The 19,593-nt window shown below is 38.4% G+C and overlaps 1 protein-coding gene across 1 annotated transcript; it reads right to left on the bottom strand.

Moving 5' to 3' along the window:
• Window positions 1–7,938: 7,938 nt before the first annotated feature.
• LOC104604269 (SKP1-like protein 1B) lies at window positions 7,939–19,065 on the bottom strand. Its single transcript, XM_010268544.3, has 2 exons — window positions 18,569–19,065; window positions 7,939–8,436 (listed from the first exon to the last, which is right to left on the bottom strand). The coding sequence occupies exons 1-2, from the start codon at window positions 18,857–18,859 to the stop codon at window positions 8,263–8,265; spliced, it is 465 nt and encodes a 154-aa protein (XP_010266846.1). The 5' UTR covers window positions 18,860–19,065; the 3' UTR covers window positions 7,939–8,262.
• Window positions 19,066–19,593: the final 528 nt, after the last annotated feature.

The following is a 19,593-nucleotide window of genomic DNA, read 5'->3' as shown; positions in this document are numbered from 1 at the left end:
AGAACATAAGATAAAATTGATTTTTTTTTTTGTAATGTACATAAAGTAAAAGTGATAAAATGATCCATTTAGCAATTAAAATATAAAAGTTGCATACGATTTGTCTTGGACTCTTGGATTTTCTACATTCTTATAGATCTATTGTAGTATTTAGATTAACTATACATATTAATGACTGTACATGTGGTCATTTATAACAAGCTATATAGCATGTGTCCTGGACTCTTGGTTGATGCCTTATTAATAAAGTTTATGTTTGGTTGTAATGAATTTCTTCATATATGAATGCTTTATTTGTTTCAACCTTAAATTAAATTTGGTGTTATCAATGTATATTTGGAATTACTTGCAAAAAAAGAAAAAAAGCATCTGTGGCATTCCAAAGAGTTTATCCATGGAACCATGAATGTCAAAATCGTATTCCATGCCTATCCATTTTTAACCTTACCAATACACTATGTAATACCAATATTTTAAAATCTAAAATGGAAGCTCTACATCTATGAAGAAGGAATATCAAAACCAATATTGGGTAACAGTGGAAAAAAGGCCAAGTCTAAAGAGAATAGGAAGCTTTGGCAGATAAGTGGAAGGAATTTGTAGATCATTGAGGCTAAACACTCTGTATGTATGCTTCATAAAGTCTTCATTAGGCAGAATTATGTGTGAGGAGTTATTTCTCTATTGTATAGCTTCTTGTTGAGAGGGCAAGGTTTTTATAACACCCCCCCCCCCCCCAAAAAAAAAAAAGCCCCTTTGATCTTCATTAAACTTTTTTCCTTATTTCTTTTATGTGTTAATAGGTCAACATAATTGTCAAGAAATAATGGCAATTTTGGGCAACAATGGGGTACCTAGTTAAGAATTTCATAAAATTAAAAAGCCTAATTCCTTTGTTTTATATAACATTCGACATGCATATTAATTGAAGAAATAACAATTCTCTTTATTAAGAACATCTCTCAAAACATGATAAATCATCATATATGAAACTAGTATTTAAAATAAATTAATTTCATTACTCTAAAAATGACATGATACTAATATAAACAGGGCAACTTCATATCAAATTAGCAACTAGAAAATGCTATAATTTTATATGATAAAATTTAAGATAGCTTGTGATTCACTACATTTCAATATCAATCAATCAATTGTGAAGAAAATGTCACAAGGTCTACTTTTTCGTTAGTTAAAGTTTCACATGGTATATTTACCAATCATAAAAAAGACATTTCACATGTGATTATTATTTTATTTAATGTGTGAGAGAGAGAATTAAAAAAAAAACTCTTTATACTTGTATTTTTCTTTCTTTTTCTATTTTCAAAACCCTTCAGATCTTTTAATTTAAATAGCAAAATTTTAAAACAACACATAAATGGAATCTAATACATACTAGAATATATTAATACACATATCGATATCTTATAATAATATAATTTCCATAACTCATAAGCCAAGGCAATTAGGTGCAAGGTTCAAAGTATCGATACGTATCGTGTCGGTGGCTTCCCGATACACCCCTACAGGGGGTATATCGGGGTTTTGACTGGTTCAGGGGGTGAAGGAGCTTTAAACCGTTCCCCCTGAACTGATTTTGAAAAAAAAATAAAAAAAAAGAAAAAAAAAACACTATCGATATCGCTCAATACACCCTTACCGGTGTATCAGGCGTATCGATATTTTGAACCTTGATTAGGTGAGGTGCCCAGCCAAGGGCACTTGATCACCTAAACAACACCTAGGTGGCTAAGTGGGCACCTAAAATGTATTGGACATATCATGTTCATATCTTAGGGTCACCCTAACGTCTTTTTGTTTTTTTAATCATAAACCAGCTTGTTTGCTTGATATTTTAAACTTTGTATCTTTTTCCGTCTTATAATATAGTTTATTTGCTTATCAGAAAAAAAAATCATTATAACATCTACATATTATAAAACAAGGCGGTGAAGAATTTTTTTATTTTTTTAATTCCATGTCATTTTTGAAATAATCAATGAGATGCACTTTTCCAATAACCTAAATAATTTTTTCTCCTAAAATTTCTCCTAAACTACCTCCCCCACTATCCCCCACTTTCTCCAAAATTATCTCTAATTTAGTTGATAGTTTCTCTCCTAAGTTATCTCTAATTCTTATTTACCCTCTCCCTTGCATTTTATCTATATTTGGATTAAAAAATTTAAGAATTATTTAAATATTCTAACAAAATTATATAATAACTTTAAAATATTGATTAAAAACACAAAAAATAATTTTATATTTTTACAAAATATATCACGAAATTATGTACTAACAATTAAATTATGTTTTACTAGATTATCAATTTAAATGTTTTTCAAATACTTAATAATATGTAATAGCTTTAAATAAATAAAATTCAAATAACAAAAAATTTTAAATATTTTATAGATTATTTAAATAACTAAGTATTTATCATAACTATATTTTAAATAGTTAAAATAATGAAATTATGTAATAAATTTAAAAAATTTCTTCAAAGTAGAAAAATAATTATAACACAATATTGAAAATATTAATAATTTAATATATTATAAAATTAATAATGAATTAATGTAATAATAGTACAAATTATGATTTTATAGGTAATTAAATTCAATAAATAATTAATATTTTTTAACTTAAATATTTTACATATTATTTAAGTATTTAAATAACTTAATATATTAAATAACAAAATATTTAACATAACTAGATTTTAAATAGTTAAAGTAAAGAAATTATGTAATAAATTTAACATAACTAGATTTTAAATAGTTAAAAAATTCTGAAAAGTAGAAAAACAATTATAACATAATATTGAAATTAATAAGAATTTAATATTTTTACATAATATTGTAAATAACTAATTTCACTTATATCAAGTAATAATTCGAGAAAATAACTTTCAAAAAATTGAATATTTATTAATAACAATTTTAAACTCTTAATCTGTATTTATTATATAATTATATATACTAAAATTAATATTTATTGTATTTTAGTAATTATTTATTGCTTGTTGTGATAAATGTATTTTCAATGGTTATGTATAAACTTATTTTGTTTTGTTATTTAACAGAAAATTTTCAATAATTAATGGAAATTAAACTACTATTATTGAAATTTTTAAATGTAATTTATTGTACATACTGTATTATTGTTACAACTTATTAATTAATATTTATTAGAGATTAAACTATTATTTGAGATTATACTATTTATTGACTAAGTTAATATATTTTTAGTACTTATTGTATTTTTGTAATTATTGTATTTTTTCATTATCAATATATTTTCAATAATTATTGGAGATTAAAATATTGTTATTTGTCAAAGATGAGACTACTAATTTAGCTGAAATTGAGTGTTCATGAATTGGTTCGGTTTGGTTATAGGGATTTTCCAATCTAATCGAAATCAGACGAGCTCAAATTGGCTAATTCAAGAACGAGGAGTTCGAGTGGATTGAAACGTACCCACGTCAACGACCAGATGAGATTAGATCGAATGATAAAATTTTTCAAAAAGAGGGACAAAGCTAACAAAGAAGAAAGAAGAAGAAGAAGAAAATAAAATCGAGCTTCTTTTCTCTTTCTTCCATGGCCAACATCAAAGAGATTTCCACCTCTCTCTCTCTCTCTCCTTTGTCTCCGCTCTCCCCTGTTCCACCATCCACTAGTGATAGTTTGGAAACTAGCGAATGCTAGCAAGATGCATCTTCCTAATCTCTTTAGCATATTTTCAATCAGGTTGGTTTCGGAATCGGACTTGTTAGCTTGAAAAAATGGAGAGGGTCAGATCTTGATAGAAGTGGTGGAAGGGGATGAGGGTAGAGGGGGCAATTTACAACCCAACCCACTCAACCCGCCCAACCCACCCAACCCACCCATTTATTAGCGGGTTGGGTTGTATTTGTTAATCCTAGGTCTTTAGTAAGTGGGTCAACCCAATAAAAATTTTTAATGGGTTGGGTGGGTTGGGTTATGGGCATCAACAGGTTCTTATAAGGCTACTTTCTTTTTTATTTGGAAAGAGCTTTACTCCTCCCATTTTCCATGATTCTCTCTCTCTATATGCCAAGAACTATATTTCTTAGTAATTACTGCAATCGTTAGAGAACATTGCTTTCAACATTAGAGTGCATCGTTGATTCTTATGGTGATAGCGTTGTTTGAGACTAATGTGATAGCGTTGTTTCTTGAAGTCACGGTTCATGCTGGAAATCTGATACTGGTGCACAAACTACAGGTAGAGGTGTAAAATGGGTCGTGTCGAGCCGATACGGCATGGCCCGTGGGCGGTTTGCGCAAAGTGCGGGCCGTGCCGCCTCTCCCCTGGGATAACTTGGGGGGTCGACCTGGCACAACCCACGACCCAGGCCTATGCGGGCCCGTGCCGTGGGCTAGGTTGGCCCTTGGGCTGAGCCTTAGGCTAGGTCGGACCGTGCATCAGGCCAAAGCTATTTATTTAAAAAATTTGACAAAAAACTTAAAATTTTAATTTCATATGAATTTTGATGTATACGATTGCTTATATATACAATAATTAAATAAATTAGTATAATAAAAAAATATTTATTTTATTAATATATTATTATATAATTATAGTTTATGTAATATAGTATATATAATATATATAAATATTAAATAATATATATGGGTTGTGTTGGGCCATGTTAGGTCGGGCTGCGGGCTGGGTCGTGCTAGTACACGTGCTGTAGGCAGCACAGCTAGCTCGATTGTGCCGTGTTGGCCTGGCTCGTGGACCTAAAACCCCAGGCCCAGTACGGCCCGCACGATCATGCCGGGCCTGGCACGGCCCACAGACCGTCGTGTCGGGCTGTGCCAGGCTGGTCCAAATTCGTGTTGCACCGTGCTGGGCCATGGGTGACACGACCCGATTTACACCTCTAACTACTAGTAAGTCATTCACATCTCTCAAACACGTTGCAACTGTTCATTTATCACTTGTATATAAATTTAGGATTTTGGCGAGGTTGGAGCATTTCATTCCTTTTCCCAGTTAAATTTTAAAATCTTCTTTTAATCCCAAGAGGAATTATTCCCAACTCTTAAATCTGGAGACAAGCTAGAGGGATTTGGACATTGAAGTGGAGGTGAAATTTCATCTTCATTTTCTTGGACTTTTTTTTTTGTAATTTATGATATTTTTTGGGTTATTTTTGTAATGTATGTTATTTTCTGGGTTATTTTTTGTAATTTGTTATTTTTCATGTATTTATTTGTTTTTTGTACTTTATGTTATTTTTCTTCAATTTTTGGGTTTTTTCATAATTTATGTTATTTTTCTGTGTATTTCTTTGTTTTTTTTTTGTAATTTATGTTATTTTTCTTTATTTTCTGGGTTATTTTTGTGTAATTTTCATTATTTTATCTAAATGGGTTGGATTGGGTTGGGTTGAGTTCAGGTGGGTTTGGGTTGAACCTAACCCATTTTATTCTATCTAATTGGGTCATTAATGGATTGGTGGATTAGATGGGTTGGGTTGAAACTCAACCCAAACCAAACCAACCCAACCCACCCAATTGCCACCTCTAGACAAGGGAGAGGGGGTACATAGTGGGATGGCTTCCCCGAGGAGGTATTGGCTCACCCGGCCATCAATGGCTTTCTCACCCATAGTGGGTGGAATTCGACACTGCACCACTATCGAAGGATGAATTTCATGGCTAATGGTTTGTGTCATTTAGACTAATCAATGCACTCGAAGCATCTTCATTGTCGCAGATACGAGTAACTAATGGTAAGTTCTCACTCAGAAAGGTAGTATACCTTATTAATACTAGAACAAACAAAGGCAAGCTCTTGGATAAGATCAGCTCCACTGTCATCACTCATCAGCTACAGAGATCAAAGGCTTAGATGCCAATTTTACGTCTCGACAAGGGGACCCAATGAAGGCAAGAAGTCTAAGATTATTCAAGAGACATCAAATGTGAACGCACTGTCTGATTCATTAGTCCATGTAGCCAGCAACAACTGAAACACTGCTCTTAGAAATAAGGAAAATGAAGCCAAAAGCGGAGAGGTTATGTTGTCTGTAGAGCTAACAACCGGAGGTGGCTCCCTTCCGTCCAAGCTCCCTGGCAGCTATGATTGTAAGACTGTTTCCTTTTTCTTTCTTCTTCTTTGATCACTATGAAATGCTGTGATTGTATCGCCTGCTCGTATGGTTCCGAATTCGAATTTGGGTTTCTGCTGACTAGTCTTCGGTGTTGAAATTTGAAGTGCACAGACTCACTTATTTCTTCTTCATGTTGCTTTGTCCACCAGGAATCAAGCTTGTATTTGAGGCCAGTGAGGCAGAGTGGGGAATGAGAGAAATCAATGCACTCGACGCGTGATTTCAGAAAACGAACTAACTATGATTTTAATGTCTTCAAAAACAAATCAGATGTCTGTGGGGATGCTCGATAACTCTCCATTCAAAACTTGGATCAGAGTTTTGTTGGGACCCGGAAATTTGGGAAGTTCGGAAGCCAAGGATCCTTCCAAATGTTAACCTGTTCCCCTTTTCCAATTTTTTTGTAACACCCCTTTTGGATAATTTCTTTTCCAGCACATAAGCTCCCCAACACCCTCTTGACACTTTTGCTTCTAAGAAATCACCAGACCTGAAGTATTTAGCTTTGTAAATTTGTGCCATTAATGAAGAAGGATCGGCGACAACCTGCCATGCTTGTTTGGCCAGAAGAGCAAAGTTAAATAAATGGGATTTCTTAAACCCCAACCCACCATCATTTTTGTGCTTACAAAGAAGGTTCCATCTAATCCAGGCTGGTTTGGTTCTATTGTTTGACACTCCCCACCAAATTTTCCTTTGTGGTTTGGAAAATGCTTTACAGACAATTTGTGGTAGGATAAAGCAGTACATAGAATAGGAGAGAAAATTTTCCTTCCAGCCCTCAGCCCTCCTTGCTACTCTGTTGATTATGAATTCAAATGTTTTACCCTTGGATCTCTGAACTTCTGTTGGGAGCCCAAGATAGACCCCAGGTTTACCTACTCTCTTCATCCTCAGGAGACGAGCCATGATTCTTTGAAATTTTGGATGGGTATTTCTACTGAAAAGGATTTCTGATTTCGAAAAATTAACTTTTTGATTTGAAGCAGCACTATAATTTTTATGGAGAGTATGGATTTGCCCAATGCAGATTTCTGATTTATACTGCAGGGCTATAAACATTCAAATGGACCGATACCCACACTCTATGCACCCACGCCCGCCTGTGAATTGATATCAATTCCGAGCCGGCACCTACCCTGACTGTTCTGATGTTGAGCTATGGACATACACTGTCCGTATGTTTCATTTGGTAGAAATGCAATCCATATCAGAAAACCAACAACTATCAAATACATTCAATTTCATTTTGAAAATTTGTCCATAAAGGGGTAATATTGGATTTTACAAAAAAAAATTCTGCATAACATGATGTCACATTTGCACGAATTGTAACGAAACATTAACGGACGCTAACGATAGGAATAGAACTAGTCAATTGTTAAAAAACTTAAGAGTAATTGAAGACAATATATAAACAGTAAGGGTATATTTCATCAATTTGCTAAACCATAAGGGTAGTTTAAAAATTTTGCCCTATTTGTTTTGGTGAAAGGAAGTTCTATTGATAATCAAACTTTACGAGATACCTCAGTTGCAAAGGATTGCAGACAGCACATAGCAATCGGAGAGCCTCGCAAGATGAGGTGAGTTGGATGTTTCATATATGTGGGCTGCTTCATTTACCATGAGTGATTTAGATTGTGTTTGGTGTCATTGTCACTTTTACTTATAATGTTTTAAGTTGGTTAATACAAATCTTATGAGAATATTTCTAGTAATTAATACAAATCTTTGAGAATATATTTTTAGTTTATATTATAGTGTGATGTGACAAGATAATATCTCAAAAATTTGTATTGACCACGTTGAAGTAGAAGTACCAAACACAACCTTAATAATCACAAAAGAAGCAAGATACACAAACAGCACTAACAACTAATCAAGGAGAGGGATAAAAGGTGGTTGACTCGAGGTTCGTAGGAAATATGAAGAGAAGCTAAAAGAAAGCCAACAAGTATATACATTTCATATATTGTACCCACTAAAATATTTGTATAGAAAATAGCAGATTAGAGACAAGAGATGAAGAGATCAGTTGCTGCTATCTACCACCTGAATCCATAATATCAACTTCCATCACACCACAGAAGACAAAGGTCTTAGCATCATTCGAAGGCCCATTGGTTCTCCCTTCTCACTTCCTCCTCCTCCTCGGGGGTAAAGTCATTCTTGATGTTGAATGTCTTTCTGATTTCTTCCGGAGTCTTTCCTTTTATCATATCTGCTACTGTTTGACATGTCAAATCCAGCAGGCTTTTAATGTCCAAGTAATTTGCAGCCTGGAGGTCAAAACAAGCGTTATCATACAGTAAATCTGTAAAACAGTGTTATCATTTATAATAATAACTATACGTATAAATATGAAATTTAAGTCATATTTTTCAACCCTAACCTAACTTCAACCTGAACCAACCCAATCTGACTTTGTCAGGTTAGGTTAGGGCTAACTCAGTCCAAGTTGCAGCTTTACCCAGAATAGATTGGCCAATACAATTTATTGTTCCAACCAAGAAAATCGTTCACCCATTTGCATTCACACTAATGCCTAAACAAAACCTTCAATCAATCAGCAGGCGTACCCAAGATTATTAGTAGATTAAGATGTTCATGTTTGATATTTCCCAATCCCAAATGTAAATCTAGCATCCATGTTTGGTAGATACTCAAAGTAAAACAAAGTACAACACTTATAATCTCTAAATATAGGGAAAAAAGCCATTACCCATTTCTGATACACTAGTAAGTAAATCCATGCAATGCATGGGCTTAATAGAAGTTAGGTTTTAGTTGGCAAATTTAGATTTGTGGTGTCAATTTGGGTCTAGGCTAAGATTCATATTTAGAGTTGGTCATGGTTTGACCCTTAACCTGACCCAATCCATCTACTTGAGAGAGAGAGAGAGAGAGAATTATAAGAATGATCTTATTTATGAGAGAAATGGAGTTTCTTAGAGACAATTAAGAGTTTAAAACTCAATAGGGTTTTATTCAAGGTTCAAAGTATCGATACGTATTGGCCCGTATGGGCCGATATGTATTGTGCCGGTGGCTTCCCGATACGCCCCTACAGGGGTTGTATCCGGTCAGACCATGGTTCAGAGGGTATCCAGGACTTAAACCGACCCCTCTGAACCGGTTTTGAAAAGAAATAAATAAAACTTAAAAAAAAAAAAGCACCGATACAGGCTGGCATATCGGCCTGTGTTGATACTTTGAACCTTGGCTTTATTTTGAATTTTTATATTTTTAATGGACCCTTCACCTCCCTTCTCCTTTTAACAACACAACCCAAGAACCATGAACCAAAATTGTAACAACAAAAAAAATGACCCTAAAACAAGTCAACAAGGCACCAAGGATGAAGAAAGAAATCAAGTTCTAGTGATTAGAGAAGCAAAAATATTCATCTAGGAACAAGGTTAGGATGCTTTAAAAGCGAAATAGAACATATAGTAAGCAAATAAATGAGATAAACTGGAACTGGGCACAAAAGAAAAGAATAAAATTTAGCTCAACAACTGATGAAGTATAGCTCAATCAAAAAGCTTTTTCACTGTATGATATGACCTGTTCATTACACTTTCAACTTCTTCAGGCAAGCAAATTAATCACCAAGGTAACTTTCACAATTTCATGATACCACGTGATTCTTCAGCAGCAACCTATGCATCAAGTGCACCTCTTCAACCTAACAGAATGCATCAACATAAAAGCTACATGAAGATTTCCATTTGTTCCCTATTTGGGTGTTACAAAAAACGTCGATACATGGTGGAGGTTATATGAATAATCCGGTAAGGGTGAGATTGCCAGATTGTGGTATCAACACCAGAAACCTTAGCATAAGCATTACCTTCTCTAGCAGTAATGCAAACCCATGCAGCTGAAAGTAACAACGATCTGTTGCCAGATTGTGGTATCAACACCCAAAACCTTTTCCCCTTTGGAGATGCCTAAGTAACGACATAGAAAACACTGGTGTTTGGTAATAACCCATGCAGCTGAAAGGATCTGTTCCTCATGTGTGTCTAGGTTCGGCTTGGAGTATTACATAAAATTTCATTACGAACGCCTTGCTGTTCTTGGCTTGTTCCTACTATCTTTTCTCCCTGAGGTGCTTTTGTGTACTCCCCACAATATGCAATGGAATACCTGCCAATCAATAATGATCCTTTGAAACATTTGTGATGCCCCTATGGAGGACGAAAGAAGGTTCAGAGTAGTAGGAAGGAGGAGGTCTGAGGTGTCGATCGAAGCCAAGACTTTCAAGTTCGAAGAGGAAAGGATCAAAGGTGAGGTTGCAATGAAAATCAGAGAGAATAACAGGGCGACTGTGTTGGTGTCAAAGGAGGTCATTGTCTGGATGAAAGGTTTCATAGATGGGGCTATCAACTCTGGTAAGGTGAATGGCTGGAAAAACTCAATGTCAGTTCTAGGTAAGAAATATGTAAAAAAAAGAAACAGAAAGGGATGGTTTATCTCTGTGGTGGAGTTTTTTGGAACAAATGGAAAGCAAATGCTATGTGTGCCGGAAGGGAGGTTACGGAAAGAGTGGATGGATTTTGTGAAGGTGCTACAGTCTTTCCTTGTAGCCTTGGAAGTTAAGAGAGTGGATGGGGTGAAGAGAACTGGTCAAAAATCCAAAGACCAGGGTCAAAAAGTTCAGGAGGGGGCAGTTTCGATTAGTTCCTCTGGGAGTGTAGAAGTGCAAGGCCTTCCGACTGAAATGGTGGTTGCTTGTGCTTCTATTCATCGTAGATTATTGGTAGGAGCAGGGAAGGATGAGTGGAAGAAAAGAAGGGTGCTAGTGGCTGATAAAGGAGTGACAGATTGGAGGAGGGTTCTGAGTACAGTTGCAGGGGAGATAGGTATTGGGAATGAAGCTATGCTGTTCCCTTTTGCAGAGACGAAAGCCATGATTGATGTAGGCGACCAGGAACTAAGCTTTAAAGCAGTTGTGGTGGATGGAGGTCTGGTACAGGTTCAGAACCAGAGCCCAATCTGCAATGAAGTTGAAGTCCAAGATGGGTGTGTCCGGCTGAAGCTTGTAGGCCTTCCATTTCACCTCTGGTGAGACTATTCTTGAGCACATCATGCAAAGTCTGGGAGGCATCTTGGTGAAAGCTGATAAACGAAATCTGGGTGCCGTGGAGTTACAGGTAGCTGGTGTAAGGCATGAGAACCTGCCGAGATTCTTTGAAATCTGCTCGGATGAAGCCTGGTACAAGGTGTGGATGGCTTCCGAAGTTGAACGGTCGTGGTGGGAAGGTGCTCCTAAGGTAGAAGATGATGAGCTGGCTGGGTGGTGGACACGTGGAGGGCAGAGGTTGGGAGATGAAAAGGTGCAGCAGATGAAAGATATTTTTGGGGTTACTGAGCCGGTTGGGGAAAACCAAATGACAAGCAACCTAATTAAGGAAACTAATTCAAATGGGTTTGAATTAAACAAATTAATGGCGGGCTCTTCTTCTTATGCTGATGTGGCGAAGAGGTAGGATGAGTTGGGGAGCCGAAAGGTTTGGTCCGAGCCGTTGAAGGTGGTGGGTGGGTCGGGCGGGGCGAAGATTGAGCCGGGACAGCGTTGGAAGGGCCCACGTGACAACTTAGAAGGTCATGCGGGCGGGTCGGGTGGGTGTAACATCAAAAGGAGGCTCCATTTGAAGGACCCACGAGATAACTTAAAATGTCACGTGGGTCGGGGTATGGGGACTCTTCTTGGGTCGCTGATAGACGATGTTTATGGTCTATCATCGTCCCAAGTCGCGAGAAAGGGGGGAATGCGCGCAGCGGCGGAAAATGGAGAAGAAGTTGGATTTGCAGTGGGTTTCCCGACGAAGTCTGGAGGAGCTTAGCCCCCTACGACGATGATACGCTAGGGAAAGAACTGAAGAGAGGGAAGAGAAGGATGAAGGCTGGGTGCAGTGCAGTGAAGGAGATGAAGAATCAGAGGACTTTTCTGTTGATGGTACTAGCGTGGGCAGTGTAAACGACGAAGGTAGTTGTGCTGGAGGTGACATGGATGGGTGGAATATTGCAAGCTTATTTCAGGGTGAAGATTGCAATCGGTTTAACTCATTTCCAAGACTACAGAGTGTGCAAGGATTATCAGAAGGGGCAAACCGGGAGAACTGGAAGCAAAGCAGGAACACACCATCTAGGGTGAACCAGGGGTAGAGTGGAAGGATCACCAGGATGACCAAAGGACAGAAGTACTTCCCAACCAACTTAGGGAGATAGATGGTTACCAACCTCTGGAACAAGAGAGGGAGGCCAGGAGCAGTCCTTTTCTAGCTTGTCCATCAGTCCCAGGTAATTTCAGTTTGTGCTACTAATGTGTCTCCTGTGTCTTTGGTTCCAGATTCCGTTTCTGTTCCATGTCCTGTAGCCCATGAATATGCAGCCGAGCTAGTAGGCGGGCTCTCCGAGGAGGGGGAGAGGGGAAGGAAGGAATGTGGGAAGGTGCGGGAAGAAAGGTATAGGAGTGAAAAAGTTTGGGAAATCATTGAAAGAGTGTTTAAGGAAGTGGAAGGAAAGTTGATCTGGAGGAGGGAAGGGGAGGAAGGAAGAGGGGAGGGGTTAGTGGAGAGGAGGGAAAGGAATGAGGGTAGAGATGGAGAGGATTATGGGGAGAAAACAGGGAAGGAGGGAGGTAACAGGAGAGGGAGGATGGATGGAGAGGAAAAAACAGAGATGGGACCAAAGGAGAGGAAGAAAGGACAGGTGGACAGAGATGGAGGGGATTCTGTAGGAAGGGTAAGGGTGGAGAACTCGGTGAGAGAAGACATGATAGCAGAATTTGTAGGGAAGTTGGGTTGTAGGTTGGAAAATTTGAATGTGTTGAAAGAAAGCTTACAGAAGAGGAAGAAGGAGATCAGAACAAAGAAGAGGAGATTGAGTGAAGTAGAGAGATTGAAGAGAGATGTAGAAGGAGACAAGAAGCTCGGGGTAAAAGGAGATAGAAGGAAAAGGGGGAAGTAGTGAGTAGGTGGCAAGGGGTTTAAAAAAGAAGCGGAATGAAGATTTTTAGTTGGAATGTGAGGGGAATTGGGAGTGCAAGGAAGAGAGCGACAATAAAAGAGGTAATAAGATGGTATGGCCCAGACATTGTGTTGTTGCAAGAGTCTAAGAGAATGGAGTTTAATAACAAATGGGCAAGGAGTGTATGGAAAGCTAGGGGGAGTAGCTAGGTGGCTGCTCCCTCGTGGGGTGCTTCCGGGGGGATTGTATCAATGTGAAAGAGGGATGTGATTGAAGGTTTGGAGGAGTTGATCGGAAAGTATTTGGTTTCCATGAAATTTAAGCAGCAAGAGGATGATTATATGTGGGTGCTCACAAATGTTTACGGACCGAATGACTACAGAGAGAGGAAGGAGTTGTGGGAGGAATTGGCTGATGTTAGAGGGTTGTGGGATGGGCCCTGGTGCATGGGTGGGGATTCCAATGTGATCAGATTCTCGGAGGAATCCAATAAGGTTAATTAGAGGGTGACAAAAGCATGAGGAAGTTTAACAATTTTGTGGATGCCCTTGAGCTTAAAGAGATTCCCCTAGCCCTTAAGACATTTACATGGTCAAATCTCCAATCTAGACCCATTTGCTCTAAGCTGGATAGATTCCTGTTCTCTTTGGATTGGGAAGAACATTGGGGAACCTTGGCTTCTAGAGCTCTCCCAAGGGTGACCTCGGATCACTGGCCCATAGTTTTATGTAAGGAGGAAAGAAGGTGTGGAGGTCCTACCCCCTTTAGATTTGAAAATATGTGGATACTTCATCCAGGGTTTACTAATAAAGTGAGGGAGTGGTGGTATGAGTGTAACTCACTGGTGGAATGAGAGGGGATGAGATTCCATAAGAAACTACAATTCTTGAAAGCAAAAATCAAGGAGTGGAATTTGGTAAAGTTTGGGAGGATAGAAGAAAGAAAGGGAGATCTGATGGATAAGATTGAAAGCCTTGACTCTAAAGAAGAAACGGGAGAATTTGGAGAGGAAGACAATGATCTCAGGAGAGATTTGAGAAGACAGTTAGAGGATTGCCTACACAAGGAGGAAATTAGCTAGAGGCAAAAATCTCGGTGTAAATGGTTGCAAGAGGGAGACAGAAACACTAGGTATTTCCACTCTCTAGCAGATGGCAGGAGAAGGAAGAACTTTATCTCCAAATTGGTAGTAGATGGAACTGAGTTAGTACAACAAGAGGAGATTGTTGGGGCCTGTGTGGAACACTTCAAATCTATTCTAAGAAGGCCTATGAGTAGAAGGGTGTGGGTAGAAGGATTGGATTGGCCAGATGTAGGGGTGGAGAACAGGAGAAGGTTGGAAAGAAACTTTAATTTAGAAGAGATCAAAGAGGCTGTGTTTTCTATGGATAGAACAAAAGCTCCAGAGTCGGATGGGTTCACAATGGCTTTTTATCAGGACTGTTGGAATATCTTGAAAGATGATCTTTTGTGGGTGTTTGAGGAGTTTTTCAGGAGAAGAATTGTCAATCCGGGTGTGAACTCTACATTTATAGCCTTAATTCCAAAAAAGAAAGATGTAGCCCACCCGAAGGATTTTAGGCCAATTAGCTTGGTTAATAGGTTGTTTAAGATCATTGCAAAAGTGTTGTCTTTGAGGCTGAAGAAGCTATTGCCAGATATCATTGCACACTATCAAGGAGCTTTTGTGAGTGGAAGACAAATTACTGATCAGATTTTAATTGCTAATGAGCGTGTGGAGAACTTTAAGAGGGATAAGAAGAAGGGAGTGGTCTGTAAGTTGGACTTGGAAAAGGCTTATGACTTGGTGGACTGGGATTTCTTGAGGAAAGTTTTGACTAACTTTGGGTTTGGGGCTAGATGGTGTAAGTGGATCATAGGTTGTGTCCGGAATTGTCATTATTCAGTGCTAGTGAATGGGACAGTGGTAGATTTCTTTCCAACCAGTAGGGGTATAAGACAAGGAGACCCCCTTTCTCCTTTCTTGTTCATTCTAATTGCGGAGGTTTTGGGGAAACTGATTAACAGAGCAGATTCTAGGGGGCTCATTAAAGGCTGGAGAGTTGGGAGGGTGGAAACCCCCCTCCCTCACTTATAGTTTGTTGATGACACGATTCTGTGAGCTTTATCAGGAACTTGAAGTCAGTGATACAACTGTTTGAGCAAATGTCCAACTTGAAGGTTAACCTAGGGAAAAGCTGTGTAGTGGGGGTGAATTTGGAGGAGGGAGAGATCAGGGAGAGTGTTGAAGTGCTGGGGTGTGAAGTCTCGGGGTGGCCTTTGAACTACTTAGGGTTGCCATTAGGTGATAATCCTATGAGAGATAGCTTTTGGAACCCGGTGGTGGAAAGGTTTGAAAAAAGACTGGTATCCTGGAAAAAGAACTACCTCTCTCTTGGTGGGAGAATTACATTAATTAAGGCCACGCTTGCTAATTTACCCATCTTTTTCCTGTCGGTGTTTAAAATCCCAGTGAAGGTTGCTAACAGATTGGAGAAGCTAATGAGAGATTTCCTGTGGGAGCCGGGAGACGAGAAGAGGGATCATAGAGTTAGCTGGGAGATAATGTGTAGGAGTAAGACTTGTGGTGGTTTTGAGGCTTAGGAGTATTAGGAGAAGGAATATGACTCTGTTGGAAAAGTGGTTGTGGAGGTTCCCTATGGAGAAGGAGAAGCTATGGGCTAGAATAGTGGCAAGTATACATGGGCTGGGCACAATGGATGGGACGCTGGAATCAGAGCTAGGACCACAAGAAATTCTCCTTGGAAAGCCATTCATGACCTGCTACCAGTTTTCTCCCCTACTATCAGGTATGATTTGAATTCCGGTAACTCCATAAAATTTTGGGAACAAACCTGGGTGGGGAGTGCCCCTCTAAAAGATTAGTTTCCTTCTTTGTATGCTCTTTCTGATTTGAAAAATGAGCCAATCTCGTCTTTCACCACCCCATCCTCTTCCACTTCTGGGATTGGGTGGAACTTGGGTTTAAGAAGGGATTTGAGGGATCCAGACTTCGACAATATTTCGAGCCTTATTGCACTTCTTGATAACATTGTCTTAGACCCCACTAGGGCGGATTCTAGAATTTGGACACCTACCCCAATGGCATATTTTCTTGTGCTTCTTTCTTCAAAGTCTTAAGTCAGTCCACCAGTCCTACTTTCCCCCCTTTCCCTGTTGATGAGGTTTGGTGCAGAGCAATACCTCCTAGGGTTGGCAATTTTTGTTGGGAAGCCTATGTGGAAAGAATCAACACTGGTGATATACTCCAAAAGAAGATACCCAATACTTGCTTGTCACCTCAGTGGTGTGTTCTTTGTAAAGCGGATGGGGAGACTGGTTTTCACCTACTGGTGTCTTGCCATTTTGTGAGATCAATTTGGGATTGGGCTTTCTCCCTATTTGGATGTAGCTGGAATCCTCCATCAGACTTGCAGGGCCTTTTTTCCCCTTCTTTTTTCAGGTGGCGGATAAAAAGGGGAAGGACTATGTGGAGAGGACTAAGGGCTGCAGTATGTTGGACACTTTGGGAAGAAAGAAACTCCAGGATATTCTCAGAAGTTGAGAGAGGAGTAGCAGATCTGAGGGCTATCATACATATTAGGGCGGTATAGTGGCTGAAATCTTTGGAGCTATTCACAGATTACATTGTGGATGACATGTTGAGGAAGTGGGGTGAAATTGCAAATTGCACACAGACCAAGTCAGTAATGAGTGTGGCTTGGACCCCTCCACCTGGTGGATTCTTGAAATTAAACTTTGATGAGTGTAGTAGGGGAAATCCGGGACAATCGGGGATTGGGGGTGTTTTTAGGGACGAAAATGGGGTCATTTCTGCCATTTTCTCAGGCCCAATTGGAGTGGGTGACTCCCTTAGAGCTGAGATTTTTGCAGTTATGGAAGGAGTCCGGAAAGCTAAGGAGTTGAACATCAGGAAACTCATAATTGAAGGGGATTCAGAGGTGGTGATAGGGTGGCTGATTAAAGATCACAATGGCTTATGGAAGTACAACAATGAGAGGAGGAAATTCAAGTGGCTGGTGCGGGAGATGGAAGTTAAGACATGTTGGGTTAAAAGATCAGCTAATTCCCTAGCTGACAGTTTAGCTAAACAAGGGGCAGAAAGGGATTCACTGTTTTGGGCTAAGCTGTAACTTTAGTGTTTTTTTCTTTTTTTCCTTTTCTTGAGGTTCTTTGGCTGACAGTTTAGCTAAACAAGGGGCAGAAAGGGATTCACTGTTTTGGGCTAAGCTGTAACTTTAGTGTTTTTTTCTTTTTTTCCTTTTCTTGAGGTTCTTTGTTGCTCTTGGAAGATAAGTGTGTTTGTCTTCCTCTTGTAAATCTTCTATTGATGATTTAATGAAAGTGTTATTGATAAAAAAAAAAAAAAGTAATGCAAACCCATAAAGCCCTTCTATGGGAGTTGTGCGGGCAATCCTGGCCCCTCTGGAATTGGAGAGGTAATCAGAGATGAGGAAGGAAATATAAGTGCTTTCTTCTCAAGACCAATTGAGCAAGGCGATGTGGCATCTGCAAAATTCTTGGCAGTTGTTTTTGGAGTTGAGAAAGCCAAAGAATTGGGTATTGAAATATTAATTGTTGAAGGTGACTCCAAAATAGTTGTGGAATGGATAAAGAAGGGAGAATGAGTACCTTGGCATCTAAGGAATGTTCTTAGGTGACTCAAATGGCTCTCTAGGGATATGTTTATTCAAGTTAATTGGGTTAGAAGATCTGCCAACAACCTGGCAGATGGTCTAGCTAAGCAAGGGGCTCGGAGACAGACTATGTTTTGGGCTCAGCTGTGATATTTTAGGGGATTTAGACACTCGGTGTCTTCTTGTATCTTCCACAATGTATTGTTATTCTGCTTTCTCTTAATTTTAATAAAATCCTTTGCTGAGTTAATGATAAGAAAAAAGGATGTGGCGTCAACAGTAGAATGATCATAAAACTATTATAATATGTGATCAGAAAGGTGACTTGTAGTTCAAGTGATCCAAATTATTATAATATGATCATAAAACTATATTATTAAAAGAAGTTTTGAAAGAGAGAATGCTACAGATCAACACCACCCTACATCTGTTTCTGATTATAAATCTTCAGATAACAAAGTAATTCTCTAAGAAAAATAGTCGAGCAGCTAATTGACATGCAGGTTTGCCCTAATCAATAGACCGAACCTAGAAATCGTAATCCAAGATAAAAGAATCCCATGATCTAATTCAGACATAAAAACGCCACAGCCATCTCGTATCAATGAATGTGTTCAAAAGAATAAACCAACAGAACAAACAACTAAGGAAAAATAGCTAAATTGATATAGCAATAATCAATAAAATTCAAATGAACATCGTGTCAAATAAATGAAATAGGAAGATTGATAAATAAAAGAAAAAAAAAAGGAAGAGTAGAAATAGAAACCCTGACCAGGATTAGATCGAAAAGAGTAGCCTGATCAACCTTGACGAACTCAGCGTCCCAGTTCTTGAGCTCTTCATCGGCAGTACGATCATCGGTCCTGGGAGTCTCGACGTGCTTTTTACAGTACTCGATGACCTTGCATAAAATCTTGCTGGTAACGTTGGGCAAGGGGATTCCGTTGTCGATACAATCCTCTTCAATCATATGCTTGATGGTCTGAGACTCGAGAGCAACCGCCTCATCGACGTCGAAGGTCTCTCCGTCAGAACCCTTCAAGGTCACTTTCTTACCCGACATAATTGATCAGAAACCAATGAACAAACAGATTTCGTTTTAATCTCTCTCCCTGAAGAAACCCTAACAACATAGAACGAAACGAAGATGAAAGAAACTTATAGAGTAATTAGGTTGGGAGTAGTTATACTACTGTGATACTTTACCAAAATAACAAGGTAGAACTGTGACACCGAAAAAAGCATTGCCAAAGAAAAACAAAAGAAACCGATCACATTAATAAGACTATAAATACTACTGTGATACCGAAAAGGCATCTATACCGTATAAAGTAGAGAATTCATTTTTACTACATGTTATAACAAGGTCTATACCGTATAATGCATATTGAAACATTTTACATTAATATTGCAAATATATCCCTATTAGGGATGTCAATGGGTCGGGCTAACGGTTAGTTCAGGCATATTCGATTTTATGGTTGGTTAGGGTTTTCATTCTTTCAATCCGAGTTGGGTTTGGGTTTTGGTTGATCTGCCTTATTGAGTCATGATATTATGCATATATACAAATTATTCTTATAACTTTTTGTTTTTTTTTTCTTTTTTTAAATGGGAAAAGTGATACCTTAGAATATATAAAACAATTTTTTATCTTAAATTAAAATGGATTTTAGGTCTTCAAAATGTGTTAAAAAAGTATGGTTGAAATGCTACAGGTCAGGTCTGTTGGTATCGAGTTAGACCCTATATGGTCGAATTGGGTTCGGAAATTATGCATTTTTAAGCCGGGTTGGG

Source organism: Nelumbo nucifera, chromosome 6 (assembly GCF_055504915.1).
Source record: "Nelumbo nucifera cultivar China Antique chromosome 6, China Antique-T2T, whole genome shotgun sequence".
Lineage (NCBI taxonomy): Eukaryota > Viridiplantae > Streptophyta > Magnoliopsida > Proteales > Nelumbonaceae > Nelumbo > Nelumbo nucifera.
Note: the sequence above shows the minus strand (reverse complement) of the source record. Positions and strands in the feature narration are given on the sequence as shown.